This window comes from Scyliorhinus torazame, chromosome 6 (assembly GCF_047496885.1).
Source record: "Scyliorhinus torazame isolate Kashiwa2021f chromosome 6, sScyTor2.1, whole genome shotgun sequence".
Lineage (NCBI taxonomy): Eukaryota > Metazoa > Chordata > Chondrichthyes > Carcharhiniformes > Scyliorhinidae > Scyliorhinus > Scyliorhinus torazame.
The window spans coordinates 178,097,634-178,112,206 of record NC_092712.1 but is presented as its reverse complement, the minus strand read 5'-3'; the positions used below and the strand labels follow the sequence as shown (position 1 = coordinate 178,112,206).

Below are 14,573 nucleotides of genomic sequence, written 5' to 3'. Positions count from 1 at the left end.
CAGGCCATCAATTCCCGGAAACTTATCTGCCTTTAGTCCCATTAGTTTATTCACTACCTTCTTTCTAGTGATGGTATTGCACTAAGTTCTTCTGCATTAACTGCAATTCTTAGAAATTTTTTATTATTCTCGACCATGAAGACAGAGGCAAATTATTGGTTCAGTGTCTCCGCCATCTCTGTGTTTCCCATTATTACCTCACCAGCATCATCCTCTAAAGGGCCAATATTTACTTCAGCTATTCTCTTCCTCTTTATATACTTATAGAAGCTTTGGGTATCATTGTTTATCTTTCCTGCTAGTTTCCTTTCGGAGTTCATCTTAGTTTTTTGATTCTATTTTTCGTAGCTTTTTGCTGACCTCTAAAGTTCTCCCAATCCTCCAGCTTACCACTAGCTTTGCAGTATGGTATGGACTAGTTTTTGCCTTTATGCCCTCCTTGACATCCTTATTTAATCATGGAATATTTTTCTCCCTTTTACATTTCCTCTTCCTCTCAGGAATATACTGTAATTGAGAGGTATTTAATATCCCCCTGAACATCTGCCATTTTTCCTCAACTGTCCTATCCTCAATTATTTGTGCCCAATCTACTTGGGCCAACTCTTTCCTCAGGCCTGTATAATTACCTCTGCCCAATGCTACAACTCTAGTATGGCACTCTGTCCTTCCTCGTTCAATCTGAATTTGAATTCTAGCATGCTGTGATCACTCCTTCCAAGAAGATCCTGAATGACAAGACTATTTGTCAACCCTTATTCGCTACATAATACGAAATCTAAAATAGCCTGCTCCCTGGTTGACTCCATAACATATTGCTTGAAGAAACAATCCCTCATGCACTCTATGAAATCTCCCTCGAGGTACCCTGCCAATTTGATTAATCTGGTCAATATGCATGTTAAAATCACCCATGATTACCGATGTGCCTTTCTCACAAGCCCTCATTATTTCTTGGTTCATATTATGCCCCACTTTGGAAATATTGCTCGGGTGCCTGTAAATTACTCCTACCAAGGAGTTTTTCCCCTTGTTTTTTATTTCCACCCAGATCGAGACAGTTAGCAATAAACATTGCCCTGAATACCTGCAGATTTGCATGGTTCAGGTAGCTGTTGGTTGAGCTCATCACAAAGGATCACCTAATCTCTCTTAACAAGCCTGTTATTTTGTTCTTAGTTCAATTTTAATAACCATGTTAATCCTGTCTCCTCTCCCTTCATAGAACATTTGCAAGTTGGTTATTAAAGAACCAGCAAGTGTGATTTTACCCACTGCTGAACAGACAACCAATATCAGTAACCCCTTTGAAACATCATGATGATCAGTGAGTGCACAGCCAGCATTCTCCTTAACAAAGTATGTGGATGCACACCATAGCCATTACACAGTGGCTCCACCTGTTGGAGGCTCAACACTTCAGTCGTAACACCTTCTCCATTAAAATCCTCGTAAATTAAGAACCATGCTCTGGATGTGGGAGCACATTCGCAGACATTCCTGGTTCCAGAAAATGTCTTTCAGCAGTTGTCATCCCAGGCTTCAGTTTTCTCTTGTATATTACATTTTATGCTCCATTATTTCAAAGAGTGGGATAATAATATCCTTGCACCAGAACCTCATGTTTGCATTGCATTCATATAAAAATTGGTTTATGGTCCTCACTCTTCCACAATCAGAAATTTTGAAGCATTTAAGTTAGAGCAATTATTTTTAAAGTTAGCAGGTCTACCGAGGAGTGTAGATCCAGCAGCATTTCAAACAGTTAATTAGTCAGCTTAATCTCTTCTTGCAGCACTTAAGATAAAGGCAAACCACCACTTCAGGACAACTAAGGATGGGCACTAGATGTCAACCTCACCCAGAACACCCACATCTCGAGAATGAATAATATTGTTCCTGTTGCTCTTGCTATCTTAAACCAGCACAATTATTTTCAACATCGCAGCTTCACAGTTCTCTAGCAATCGCAATTAATTTGCCCTGATCACAAAAGTGATCCTTTGCCTGGAGTGTTGGAAGATGAAGTAAACATGATCCAGGAGCTTTCTGAATGGAAGAATTAGCTAAAGAGTCCAAAGGATTTAAGAAGATTCAAGGAAAGAAGCTTCCAAACCAACACCACCAAAAAAAGTAACTTGTTTGATGTCTGTGTGATCAATGTTATGCACTTGCTACAAATTGGCCATTATTCTTCTACATAACTGAGGTAAATACACTTTAAAAAGTCATTCATTGTATGGGAGGGACTTTGAGACATCCTGAAGATATATAGTAAAATTTGGAACATCTTTCTTGATTGTCACCTCAAGCCATGTTAATTTTATTTTAATTAATCGTACTGGTATATTTTCTTCAAATTGCATTAAAAATGGATCACAATTTGTTACTTTTTATTCTTTGATGATGAGTATTACTGGTATACACATGAAAATGAAGATAATCACAATGACTGAAGGATAGGAACATTCCACCGGGTATTAACTGCTCTGTCAACAGCACTGATATCCTGCTGGTGGTGCTGTTGACAACAAAGTCTTTTCATAGCTCATTGGCACCACCTGCTGAAAGCTAGTGGTAACACCAAAGTTTACAATGTGCAAAGTGGTTGAAATTATTTTCAGTGATCACTTTTCCCTTAAGCTAAAACTAGACTGGGTAGCTTTGTAAAATAATCAAATTGTACATGTGCAACACAAGTGTCAATTATGTATTACAGAGGCCAGTATTCTCAATTCCAGAGTTAAAGTGCTCCCGCCAGCAGAGTATCAGGACTGTGTTCTGCTGGTACTAGGAGCGTCGCCGAGGTGATACTCTCATAGCTAGACTCTGCAAAAATCTGAATAGTAGTGAATACGCCATTTTCCCTGCCCTTACTGCTGTTGGACGCTCTGATGCCAATGTCCAGAGACAGGCCCCTCCCCTCCACACCGCATATGTCGAAACCACCCCCCCCCCCCCCATCTCACTGTCAAGGGATCACCCCAGCCCCTCATCAAGCAGGGGCATCCTCCCTGCCCCTCATCAAAGAGGGGCATCCTCTCCATCCCCAACATCAGGGGAAAAACGTGTCACTCCTCCTACACCACGCATTCACGAGGATGACCCAACACCCCCTCCCAACCCCCTCATCCCTCCTAAGTGCTTTCACTTCCTCTTTTCTAACTGCAGTCTTGAACTGGCTATTGGATGTCATTTTTCAAAAATACGGTTAGGATCAATGGAGAGGGTGTACGTTAATTCAGATGTATTCAAATGTGAAGGGAAAGATTAATAAACAAATCTCCTGGCAGCTGCGTTTAAATTAAGCTGCCAATCAAAGTCTAGTTAAAGGTACTGCACTGTGATCACTGCACTTTGAAATTGAATGAATATTCAATGTTTCAAGATCTCAAGGAATTTCAAGGTGCATCAAATATTGTGGGCTTTCCAGGAAGGCTCTGACACTTCAAAATGCAGACGTTTTAAAATCACAGGCTAAGGGGGCAGATGTGAAGGAAAGGAAAGTCTTCCTGCCTTAAAATTCCTGCCTTGAATCTTCAATGAACTGTCTGATCTGCTCTGCAGCTGTCCAACAGAGCAGTTCAGAGTGAGAAGACCATTCAATGTTTAACCAGGTCAGACCAGGGTGATTATTTTGAACAGAGGGCATGTCAAGAGTGAGCTTCAGGTTGGTCAGGGGTGGAAGGTACAATCCAGGCACAAGACCCTCATCTCAGGGAGGATCCTGGAGTCAACCCCTTAACCACAGTCCGAGCCCACCAAACCCCAGGGCCCTTTGGGGACCTGCCCTCTGCAGCTTGGCAGTAGCAGACGGACACATGAGCAATGTCCCAAGACCCTTGACCCTACTCGGGGTCCAGCACACCAGAACTGCACTTGGCAATACTTACACTCAAAGCCCGCTGGTGGAGCTCCTACTGTGGGGGCTGGAGCATCATGGGGGTGGAGTTACAGGCTTTCAGTCCTTTAATCATAGAATCCCCAGAATGAGGCCATTCGGCTTACTGAGTGTGCACCGATCATCCGAAAGAGCATCTTACCTCGGCTCAAACCCCTGCCCTATCCCCGTAACCCCACCTAACCTTTGGACACTAAGGGGCAAATTTAGCATGGCCAATTCACCTAACCTCACATGTTTAGACTGTGGGAGGAAACCTGAGCAGCTGAAGGAAACCCACACAGGCACAGGGAGAAAGTGCAAACTCCAGACTGACAATCACCGAGGAATTGAATCCAGGTCCCTGGTGCTATGAGGCAGCAGTGCTAACCACTGTGTCACCATGCTGTTATCTAATTTTCATTCAAATTAATGCAATGGAGCTGTTTGCAAGTTCCCGCTTGCGACGGGCAGGAATCCTGCTATGACTGGTTGGGACGGGAGCGGAGACAGGAGCCCAATCCCATTTTCTTTACAAAAGTACCAATCGAAGCAATTATGAAAATGCCTACTGGAGAAAATTCTTCTTTTTCACATCAACACCAGTCACTTTTTGTAACATTGGTTCTAAAATTAAACCTGGAAATACACAGAAAGTTCTGCAAAGACAAAAAGGCAGGCAAATCCTTCTTCAATAATATTCTTACCCTTCCAAACGAATATCTTTCTGTCTGCTCCATTGTCCAGTATAAAGCATTCTTCAGTCAAGAGCATGTCACATGAGAATGGGTTTTCCGCTGACATTAGTGACACTTTCATAGACCCACTTGCATCTGAGACCTGACGGAAGAAATTTTCATAAAAATTACAACTCTCACCACTAAATAAATGTTAATGTCTCTGTATGTTATATCGTTAAGATTCTATAGGTCGGATTTTCTGGTCCCAACGTGGCGTGCAGCCCAGCCAAAAGGCTACATACTTTAGGTCGTCGCAGATTATCCCAGTGGCGGATGGACAACAATATACTTCCCTGGCTTGAATTTTCAGGATGGTGAGTGCTTGGTGCTCACCCAACCAACTTTGACAGGTCTGCTAACATTTAACACTCAATTGAATATTGACTGGCAGCAGGCAGATCTTCCTTTGGTGCGGCACAGTTCCCAGGTGGCTTGGGAGAGGGTACCCCAAATCTTAAGGAGCTTTCAGATTAAGGCACCTGCCCCCATGAAACTCCCCTTCCAACCCAAGGCAGGTTGACCCAAACAGAGCCCGCTAAACAAAAAGTTGAAACTGGGCCGGAAAAAGACCATAATCGGGGCATGGGTGGGCTTCAGTCCAATGTCCTTTCCACCCAAATGTGAAATTGCATCTGCGTCAGGATGGATGGGATCCTGCAGGTATTCCTGTCCTTGTAGATTTAGTCTAAAAACTGAAGGAAGACGATTTCACAAAAATTACAATAAATGCTATTGTCTCTATATGTCATATAGCTATGGTCCTATAACCCACTTTGGGGTGGGGGGGATGGGGGAGTAAGATGGGGAGCATAAAGCCTGCCCCATGATATAGGCCACAGGCTATTGTGTTATCCTTTGTAGCTATTAAAGGTCTGGGGACAGTACCTGCTGTTTCTGGGAAGCACTTGGGAGCAAAGAAGCAGTCTCATATTTAAAAAAACGGTAGTTAGAAAGCCAGCTGCTCCCCTCGGTTAATGGATCCATGCAGAGCTATATAAATAAGTAACCTTCTTTTCCCCTTTGCAATTGCCTCGACCTGTCAATCAAATAAATTTTAGGAGGCAACGGTGCATGAAATTGAATGTAAACAATGCAGTTCAAAGCTTTTAATCTTCTCGACATACACAGACTTCGATACTTTGAAGAGAAATTAAGTTGCCTGTGAGAAAACTACTTCAAATGTTTCCACCACTTTAAAGGAATTACTTTTACTTTCTTTTCACAGTCCTTCAAACTTGGTACACCAACAAACCTTTGAAAGAATTTAGGGGTACAGCTTGGATCACTTTCTCTTTTTTATGAGACATCTGTATTTCTGAGATACTGACTAACTGTTTAATGGGCTAGGAGGACAGATGAGAATACTTACACTTTATTGTGAGAAAACTTGAATTTTTAGATACTGACTGTTTAAAGGGTTTAACGGCTACAGATGGGAGAGCAACCAAACTATCTCCATCCTAGGTTTCCATTCAGTTTCACACACCATTGCCTCCTAAATCCTTAACTGAGCCCCTCAAGCCCAGTTTGTACCTGGAGGCAATTGTATGGGAGGGTGCACACCCCCTTGCCACCCCTCGGATTGCAAGGTACCAAGGGGCGGGATCTGAAAGGGGGGAAAGCCTGACGGGAAGGACGGGGAAGGGTGAGAGGGCCAATGCAGGGCTGAAGGGGAGTACTGAGGGGGGGCCTGACCAGCGATTAGGGTAGGGAGGGTGCCCTGCAGTAATCCAGGGGGCTACAGCAGAATCTTGAGATTGGAGAACCCTTTGAACATGGTGCCCCAGTCTCTGAGGTGTGCGACCTGTCAGAGAGATTAAGCGAGGTGTTCTCCGTTTATTCACACCAGCGGGATCCTCCGTTACCATTGCAGTGAATGGAGAATCACACCAATGTTGCTGTTCCAGTTAGGTTCAATGGATTGTGATCAGGAACAGGAATCCTGAATGTTTTTCGCCTTCCTAGTGAAATTCCAGTGCTCCAATTGCTACTTTGGCTGATCAAATTCATAATCTGCTCAATTCTGCAACTCATGACCACACACGATGGTGCAGTTACTCATTTAATTATTCATGGTAACTCCAGTTATAATGGAGGGTTGCAATTATCAGATGTAACTCTTTCCCATGCTGCTGTAAAACAAAGTACAGTGTTTTAGTCAGGATATAAGAAAACTAGTTTATTATCATAGTCCCACAAAATGTGCTCTCTTCCTATCACATTACATTGTAGCCATTTGGGATGGCTACTTCCAGAATACAAAATGGACATTTGCAAAGATTGCAGGGGAAAATGGACAATGTTAAGAAAGCAAGCAGGCACAGAGCCTGTCTGTTTATTGGAGAAACAGCTCCCAGACGAGACTGAAACTGTAGGTCCATTAGCATATGGATGGCCCATCTCCGGGAACAAAGGAAGATACTTAAGTAACCGATCTGGCCCCAGACCTCGTGGCGCCAGTTCCCCAAACCAAAAGCAGAAAAAAAAGCAGGCCAACGGCCACCTAGGACACGCCCAGACATCAGTGCACCCACCCCTTTATTGGTCAGGATCAATGCGAATGATCAAGAAATGGCCCAATTGATTGGGGCCAAGTTCAAGGCCCCCTTAAAAGCGCGCGAAGCTCCCTTCGGGTATAAGAAGAAGGCCCCAAGAGAGAATCGCTCTCTTGGAGTCGGCTCTCAAAGCGGAGAGACCCTTCCACCAGCTACACCAGAAGCAAGTAAGTCCAAGGTCAACGCTCGCTACCAGACAGATGATCTTAGCTGTTCCCCTCTACCACTTCGACCCCAGAAGCCTCAGAACCGAACAACGGCCATTGTTCCTCTGACTGAGTGGGCGCCCAAAGCTAAGTATAGGCTTTAGCAGTAGTGATAGTTTAGTCTGTAGTATTTCGTGCATGAGTAGATATTGCTGTGTATATAAATAAATAGTGTTGACTTTGAACTAACTAACTGGTGTACCGGCTCTTTGATCAGTATTTGGGTTTGAACCTTGTGGCGGTATCGAAAGATACCTGGCGACTCTAAAGCAAACATAATTAAAATTAAGGAAGGCGACCATATTGACCGCCATATTTAGAACCAAATAAAGAGAGCAACAACATGTACACCAAATAAAAAGACACCTTGGCCATAATGGCAGGAACAAGAGTCCTATAAAAAGATTTGGTGAACTACTTTACAAAACGCTGTTCATCCTAAACTGCTGCAACCAATAGCGAATATTTGATTGCAAGGATACTCTGTTAACAATTGAGGAAAATTAAGATTAAAAAAAAGAAATTGGGATATAGTAAAGGGGATACAAGTGGACTGATAGGTGCACCTGTCTGAAGGGGTGTTTTGATGTGTGAATTAGCATACTAGTGGTAAAAACAGGTGTTTACCTGTGTGACTAGGCAAAAAAAATGGTGTGTAGAAGAGGTGACTTCAAAGTGGAGAGATAAGCGAATTGACACTTATATGCTAAAAGCCGGGTCCACATGGTGGGTAACATCAAAAAATGATATATCCATAGCCAGACAACTGGAGAAAGGTATGCAGGAGAGGCAGCTACCATCATAGCGACATCCAGCTGTAGAAACCTAAAAAGAATTCTCAAAAAAAAATTCTCTCAAAAAAACTATTGCTAAAAGGCTGCTGTTTAAATGACAAAACTCAAACAGAGAAGATTATTCCTTCGCTGAAACTGAAAACGGATTTCCCAATCATGGACAAATAACCTGCGGGTTATAGTTATCTGCTGGATTTAGCTCATAGAGTTATATAATATTGGATCTTGTTTAGGAAAATGGATGTTTTTTAAGAGTTCAGGAAACGTAGGTAGTTGAGAACAAAGGGATAATTTCATGAGCTACTCGGCGGGATCCCACGCTTCGCCGGCAGTGCACTCACGTCTGCGGATTTCCCGACGATATAGGGGTGCTCACAATGGGAAACCCCATTGGCCGGCTGCCGGGACGTAGGATCCGGCTGCCGGTGGGGGTGCGCCGCACCAGAAAACAGGTGCGGTGGGACGGAGAATCCCGCCCACTGTGTGTGTATAGCTGTCAGCGTAGTTAGGTGAACGTTGTAGTGTTTTATGGTCCTTCTTGTCATGTGTTTCCTTTTAAGTTAATAAATATTCTTTATTAACTGAAGATAAAATGACTGGACTGTTCCTCCCTGGTTTGCATATCTTTTCTCACTTTATATCAAACTGTAAATATCCACTCCTAAAAATCGGTTTTCCACCGGGTTCGATCCTGGCTCTGGGTCACTGTCCGTGTGGAGTTTGCACATTCTCCTAAGTCTGCGTGGGTCTCACCCCCACAAACCAAAGATCTGCTGGGTAGGTGGACTGGCCACGCTAAACTGCCGCTTAATTGGAAACATTCCCCCCCAAAAAAAATCAGTGTTCCAACTTACCCTTCTGCGTTTTGTGATACCCTCACATTTAACATCAGTGAGGTTCTCAACACCTCTAATTAATGTACTGTTGCCACCGATATGTAGTGCAGTTCACCAGCTGGAGGTGCAGTCTGTAAGTTTGCTGCCATCATTAAAATCTAGGTCCACTCCTGTATCATCTTTGCAATCTGGGAGTGAAATTGGTCTTTCGGTGGCATACAAACAGGCAATGGCAAATTGGCAGTCTGTTTCACATCCTGATCTTAGTGCAAAGGACAATTGGAGTGTAGAATGGGCTGCCATTTCATTGTCACTGGCTTTGCATTACAACAGAAGATCAATTTCACCTCCTATATTTCTGTATTGCTGTCAATAAGATTTTAGGACGGGGAAGAGGTGGTGGAGTTTTGTCGTCATCGAGTCATTAGAGATCTACAGCACAGAAAAGGCCCTTCAGCACATCACATCTGCGTCAGCCAAAAACAACCACCCAACGATTCTAACCCCATTTTCCAATTGGCCCATAGCTTTGTATGCCTTGGCATCGCAAGTACACACCTAAATACTTATTAAATGCTATGAAGGTCTCTGCTTTTCAGGCAGTGAGTTCCAGACTCCCACCACCCTCTGGGTGAAAAGGTTTCCTCTCACATCCCCCTTAAGCTCCTGCCCTTGCCGTAAATCTATGTGCCTCCTGATCACTGATCCCTCCACCATGGAGAGAAGTTTCTTCCTGTCTATTCTATCTGTGCCCCTCATAATTTTATACATCTCAATCATGTCCCCCCCTCAGTCGCCTCTGCGCCACGGAAAACAAACCTAGTCTTTCAGTTCTCTCTTTATTCCTAAAATTCTCCATCCCAGGCAACATCCAGATAAATCTCCTCTGTATCATTTCAGTGTTATCACATGCCTCCTATAATGTGGATTCCAAAATTGCACACAATACACTAGTTGTGGCCTAACCAATGTTTTATACAGTTCCAGCATAACCTCTCTCTTAAATGTTATGCCTCAGCTAATAAAGCCAAGTATACCATATGCCTCCTTAACCATTGTGTCCACCTGCCCTTCTAACTTCAAGGACCAGTGAACAAGCACACCAAGGTCCCTCTGATCCTTGTGTTTCCCATGGTCCTGTCATTTATCATGTATTCACTTGCCTTGTTTGTTCTGCCCAAGTGCATCACCCCACACTTGTCCGGATTGAATTCCATTTGTCACTGATCAGCCCATCTGACCAGCCCGTCTATATCCTCCTGTAATCTAAGGCTACCCTCCTCACAATTTACCACCCCACCAATTTTCCGATCATCTGCAAAGTTACTGATCGTCAGTCTGCCAATCTACTTCATCATTACTGGTAACGCATTGGCAGTGTTTCTAAACTGTTTACAAAATTGTTCCTCGAACTACACACATAGGGAGACTGGAAGTCCTGATATAAATGTGTTATTATAGTCATTTGACCTGTGTCACTACTTGTAGACATTTGAAGTATGACTTTGGAAAATTGCTGTTAACAAAAATGTCATCAACCCTACCCATGTTGGTGAAATGAGTGTAAAGGTAAGAACAGGCACAGAAAATAAAGAATACCATATAGAGCTTCGCCATCTTCCTGTTCGCTATGTCTGCAACAATATCTTCATCATCATCTCCTTTACTCAGTTCTGGTTTCTGACCAAGAACCTGCGAGGGAAAAAGAAAAACTATTTTTAGATATTTGTGTATACAACACTTATTCCAGGAGAGCTAACCTCAGGATGTGGTTCCTGTCTTAACTATTACTTTGAAATAGAAAAGTACAGTACTGGTTAGAAATAAAGCAACACCTGGCTGAGAACGGTGCATATTCAGCTAGTTTAGGATATTGACAATACCAATATAAAGTCAAAGCTGAGCTTCCATTGCATTTTTACTAAATTATGAAAATATAATTTTATAAAAGTCATTCTTGTCGAAGACTTTTACTCAGACCATTAATTGGTGGATGGGTGGGTGGATTTAATCGTTAGAACTGACTAACAATGTGTACCAGCCAGGCATCTATTCTGGAATAGAGAACAAACAGTTACCATATGATACCGGACCCTCATTTGTGCCCGACTGGTGAACTGCCTTTGAATAATAGTTTGGATTTTTCAGGAATGTGATCTGGCTGGGACAAGGGGAGTCCTGGAAGAGGAGGAAGACAAGATTGAAGGGTGGGGGTGTGCACGGTGAGTGATGTTTTGTGAATACAAGGGAAACACTCCAGCTTCTTAGGCTCCACTAAAGCACAAATTCCAAAAATATTTGTGGCCTTTACTGAAGCATTCAATAGTTCATTTGAGGATAATTGCTTATAAAAATGATCGCTGCTCAGTACACTTTACAGTGCACGTGTAACATTTATTTTGTCGATGTGCCCCTTCAAATTGTAATCCGTGTTCTTACCATATAATTAAGACCATGGCTTACATAGGTTAGAGGCCCATCTCCTTACTTGAGGTGGGCATTGCAACTGGTCAGGGTTAGGCCTCCAGTGATGCAGCCGGACAATCAGTAATAATGGATCAGTAAGTCGCTGGACCCCATTTTGCGGCATTTAGCATCTTGTTAACCAGCTTCTGGAGCTATAATTGGTTCCATACTCAGTTGCTTCAGCATGTTGAGCTTTCAGATTTTCTTTTTTAAATATACTCAATGAAATTACCCATTTGTTATCTCAGTCCTTCTGTGTACTTTTTGTGACATAAGTTCAATTGACAGCATTTTTTGTGATTGTGATGGTTTGGCTCAGTTGGTACTATTAGAGCAACCCGTTGCTCAGTTGGCAGCATATGGAGGGTATGAAGGGACAATGGGGGGAGGGATGTGAGGCAGGCTATTTAAACATCCCGCTTTGGCACTCGGCAGTCCCCATGACTGCTTCCACACTGTTTCTAGCAGAAGCAGGGTGGGCTCTGGGTAGCATCTGCACCCCCGGAATAAAAATCCAGCCTTTGGGGACGTTTCTCCCAATTTGAGCTCGGGGAGTTGCCCTGCGCACCAGACACCCGAGTGAAAATTCGGCCTATAGTGTCAGGATTAGCCGTTGGTCATTCATGACTGAGATGAGGAGGAATTCCTGAACTCAGAAATGTCGTAATGAAGACTTTGACTGTATTCAAGAGTATGAAAGGGTAAGGGGAGGGGTCGGGAAAGTTGATGTGAGATGGAAGATCAGCCATGATCTTATTAAAAGTATTATGCGCTGCATGCCTCCTGCTACTTCCATTTCTTTTGTTCAGAATAAAATAAAAATTCCACTACTCCACATTTTTTCTGTTGATTCTATTCAAGATGACTTCGCTCATGGACAAGGTGACTAATTTCCAAAACTTTATCAAACTCACTCTTGTGGTTTGTGAGAAGAACACAGGATGACTACTTTCTGTCCTCAATGTTTCTGTACAATTAATGCTCTTGAGAACTATGAAGACCCAGGAGGTCCTTGTAGGTTAATAAATGCAAGTTTATTGTAGTCATAGAAAATGGCACAATGGCGACGTACACACAATAAGTCCCATTTGGGACTACCGGAATGCCGGTCCCTGTCCGGGCCGCCTTTTACATCATTTGAATGAGTCCCAGCTGGGCGGGTCTTTATCCACTAGTGGGGAAGCTCTTATTCCATGAGTCCCATGGGGAGGTCGATTAAGATATCCCCTTGGGCCTCATGATGGTTATTAGGTCCTATTCAGCCACTGCAGAACCCACCGCCCTGACGTGGAAGCAAGTCATCCTCGAACCTGAGGGACGCCCAAGAAGATTACACCCCTCCCCCCACCCCCAAGGCTAAAGGTTCCCCTCCAGTGGCCCGCTGAGGGGCTTCTTTGACACTTCACGTGTGGCTGCACGTCTGCCAGCAGTGGGGCTGGGGCTGAGTTTGGGGGGTATGTATCGAATCGGCGATCACCTTTTTTGTGATGAACGATGGAGGGTCGCTGCCGGGAGCTCGGCTGTGGTTTTCATGTTGGATACTTCCGCTTCCATGTCCGAGGCCAAGTCATTGTCGTTCTCATCCTGTTGGTCCGGATGCTGGCCCATTGTAGGTATGTCTCTTGACTGCATGGCGGTATGAGGGACAGTGGAGGCACTGATATGCCTGACATGGTTTCTTACGAGGCGGGTTTCCTGCCCTTGAGGTGGCCCATGTGTTTCCGTATGGGCTTCTCTCGGGTTCTGACCCTGTATAAAACAGGCCCCGTTCTCTCGGGCACGGCCTCGGGGACTCACTGGGTGCCATTCCCGAAATTACAGACATATACGACGTCTCTCAGTTTAAAGCCTCTCTCAGGTATCGGTGGTCATGGTACGTCTTTTGGAGGCTCTGCTTTGTCTCTATTTTCCATCTAGACTTGGAAATGACAGGCTCAGGTGGGTTCTGAGGCGTCGGCCCATTAATACCTCTTGTCAGTTGTGATGTGAGGCATGGCCTGGTAATGGAGTTGGAACCTCACCAGCTTTGCATCAAGGGAACCCGTGTTCTCATGACTTGTTTGAATGTTTGAGCTGCCCACTCCACTAAACCATTCAAGGACCGGTGGTATTGGGCAGTGGGATTTGCCTTATCCTGCTGCACGCATAAATGTTTGGGACGCCTCACTAGTAAATGGGGTCCCATTGTCCATGACCAGTACCTTTGGTATCCTATGGATGCCAAATGATTGGCGTAATTTCAGAGCGAGGTGTACCTGGCATGCTGGGCACCGTTTTACCAGTCTCTCAACATCACTGTCGATTCCAGGCCAGCACACATAGGTGAGAGGCCCTGTTCAGGTCAATTTATAATCGCTGCAGAGGCAAACTGACTTATCCGATTTCAACACCGGAACCACCAGTGCAGTCCGCTCTGCAAATCGGACTAGGTGTATGATACCCAAACTTTGCAACTGTCACAATTTGCTTTCCACCTTCGCAAGCAAGGCATACTGGACCAGGTTGTGCTGATGTGTTTGGGCTGGGCCTCCGGGTTGACATAAATTCTTATCCTTGTCCTTTATATTTTTCCCAGGCCCTCCTGGAAAACCTTTGGATATTTGATGAGGACCTCGTACAAGCTGCCGCTACCCATCCAGAAGATTTGTTGCCAGTTTGGGAATCATTAGTGCAAATCGCGGCCCAAAGGTTGGGTCTCAGCTCCTGTACCACGATTAGTGGAAGCCTGACTGCCTACTGTCCCTGGCTGATAAGGGTCGTGGTGGTACCTATGATATTCAATGGCTCCCAGATATATGTCGCCAACCGGACCTTGGTAGCATGCAAGCCCAAAGACAGAGGGCGAGATTCTCCAACCCCCCGCCGTGCTGGAGAATCGCCGGGGGGCGGCGTTAATCCCGCCCTGCCGCCCCGACGCCGGCTGCCGGATTCTCCGGCACCGGTTTTTCGGCAGGGGCGGGAATTGCATCGCGCCGGCCGGGGGCCGTTGGCAGTGGCCCCTCCCGGCGATTCTCCGCTCCGCGATGGGCCGAGTGGCCGCCCGTTTTCGGCCAGTCCCGCTGGAGTAAATCAAAAAAGGTCCTTACCGGCGGGACC

At 44.6% G+C, this 14,573-nt stretch overlaps 1 protein-coding gene across 2 annotated transcripts in view; it reads right to left on the bottom strand.

Moving 5' to 3' along the window:
• scin (scinderin) overlaps positions 1 to 14,573 on the bottom strand; it is a 231,649-nt gene that overhangs the window by 104,550 nt on the left and 112,526 nt on the right. For both annotated transcript variants that reach the window (XM_072509136.1, XM_072509137.1), the window contains 2 exons: positions 10,611 to 10,703; positions 4,588 to 4,720 (listed from right to left, as the gene is read on the bottom strand). In XM_072509136.1, the coding sequence (XP_072365237.1) occupies positions 4,588 to 4,720; positions 10,611 to 10,703 (226 nt within the window). The remainder of the gene's footprint in view (positions 1 to 4,587; positions 4,721 to 10,610; positions 10,704 to 14,573) is intronic.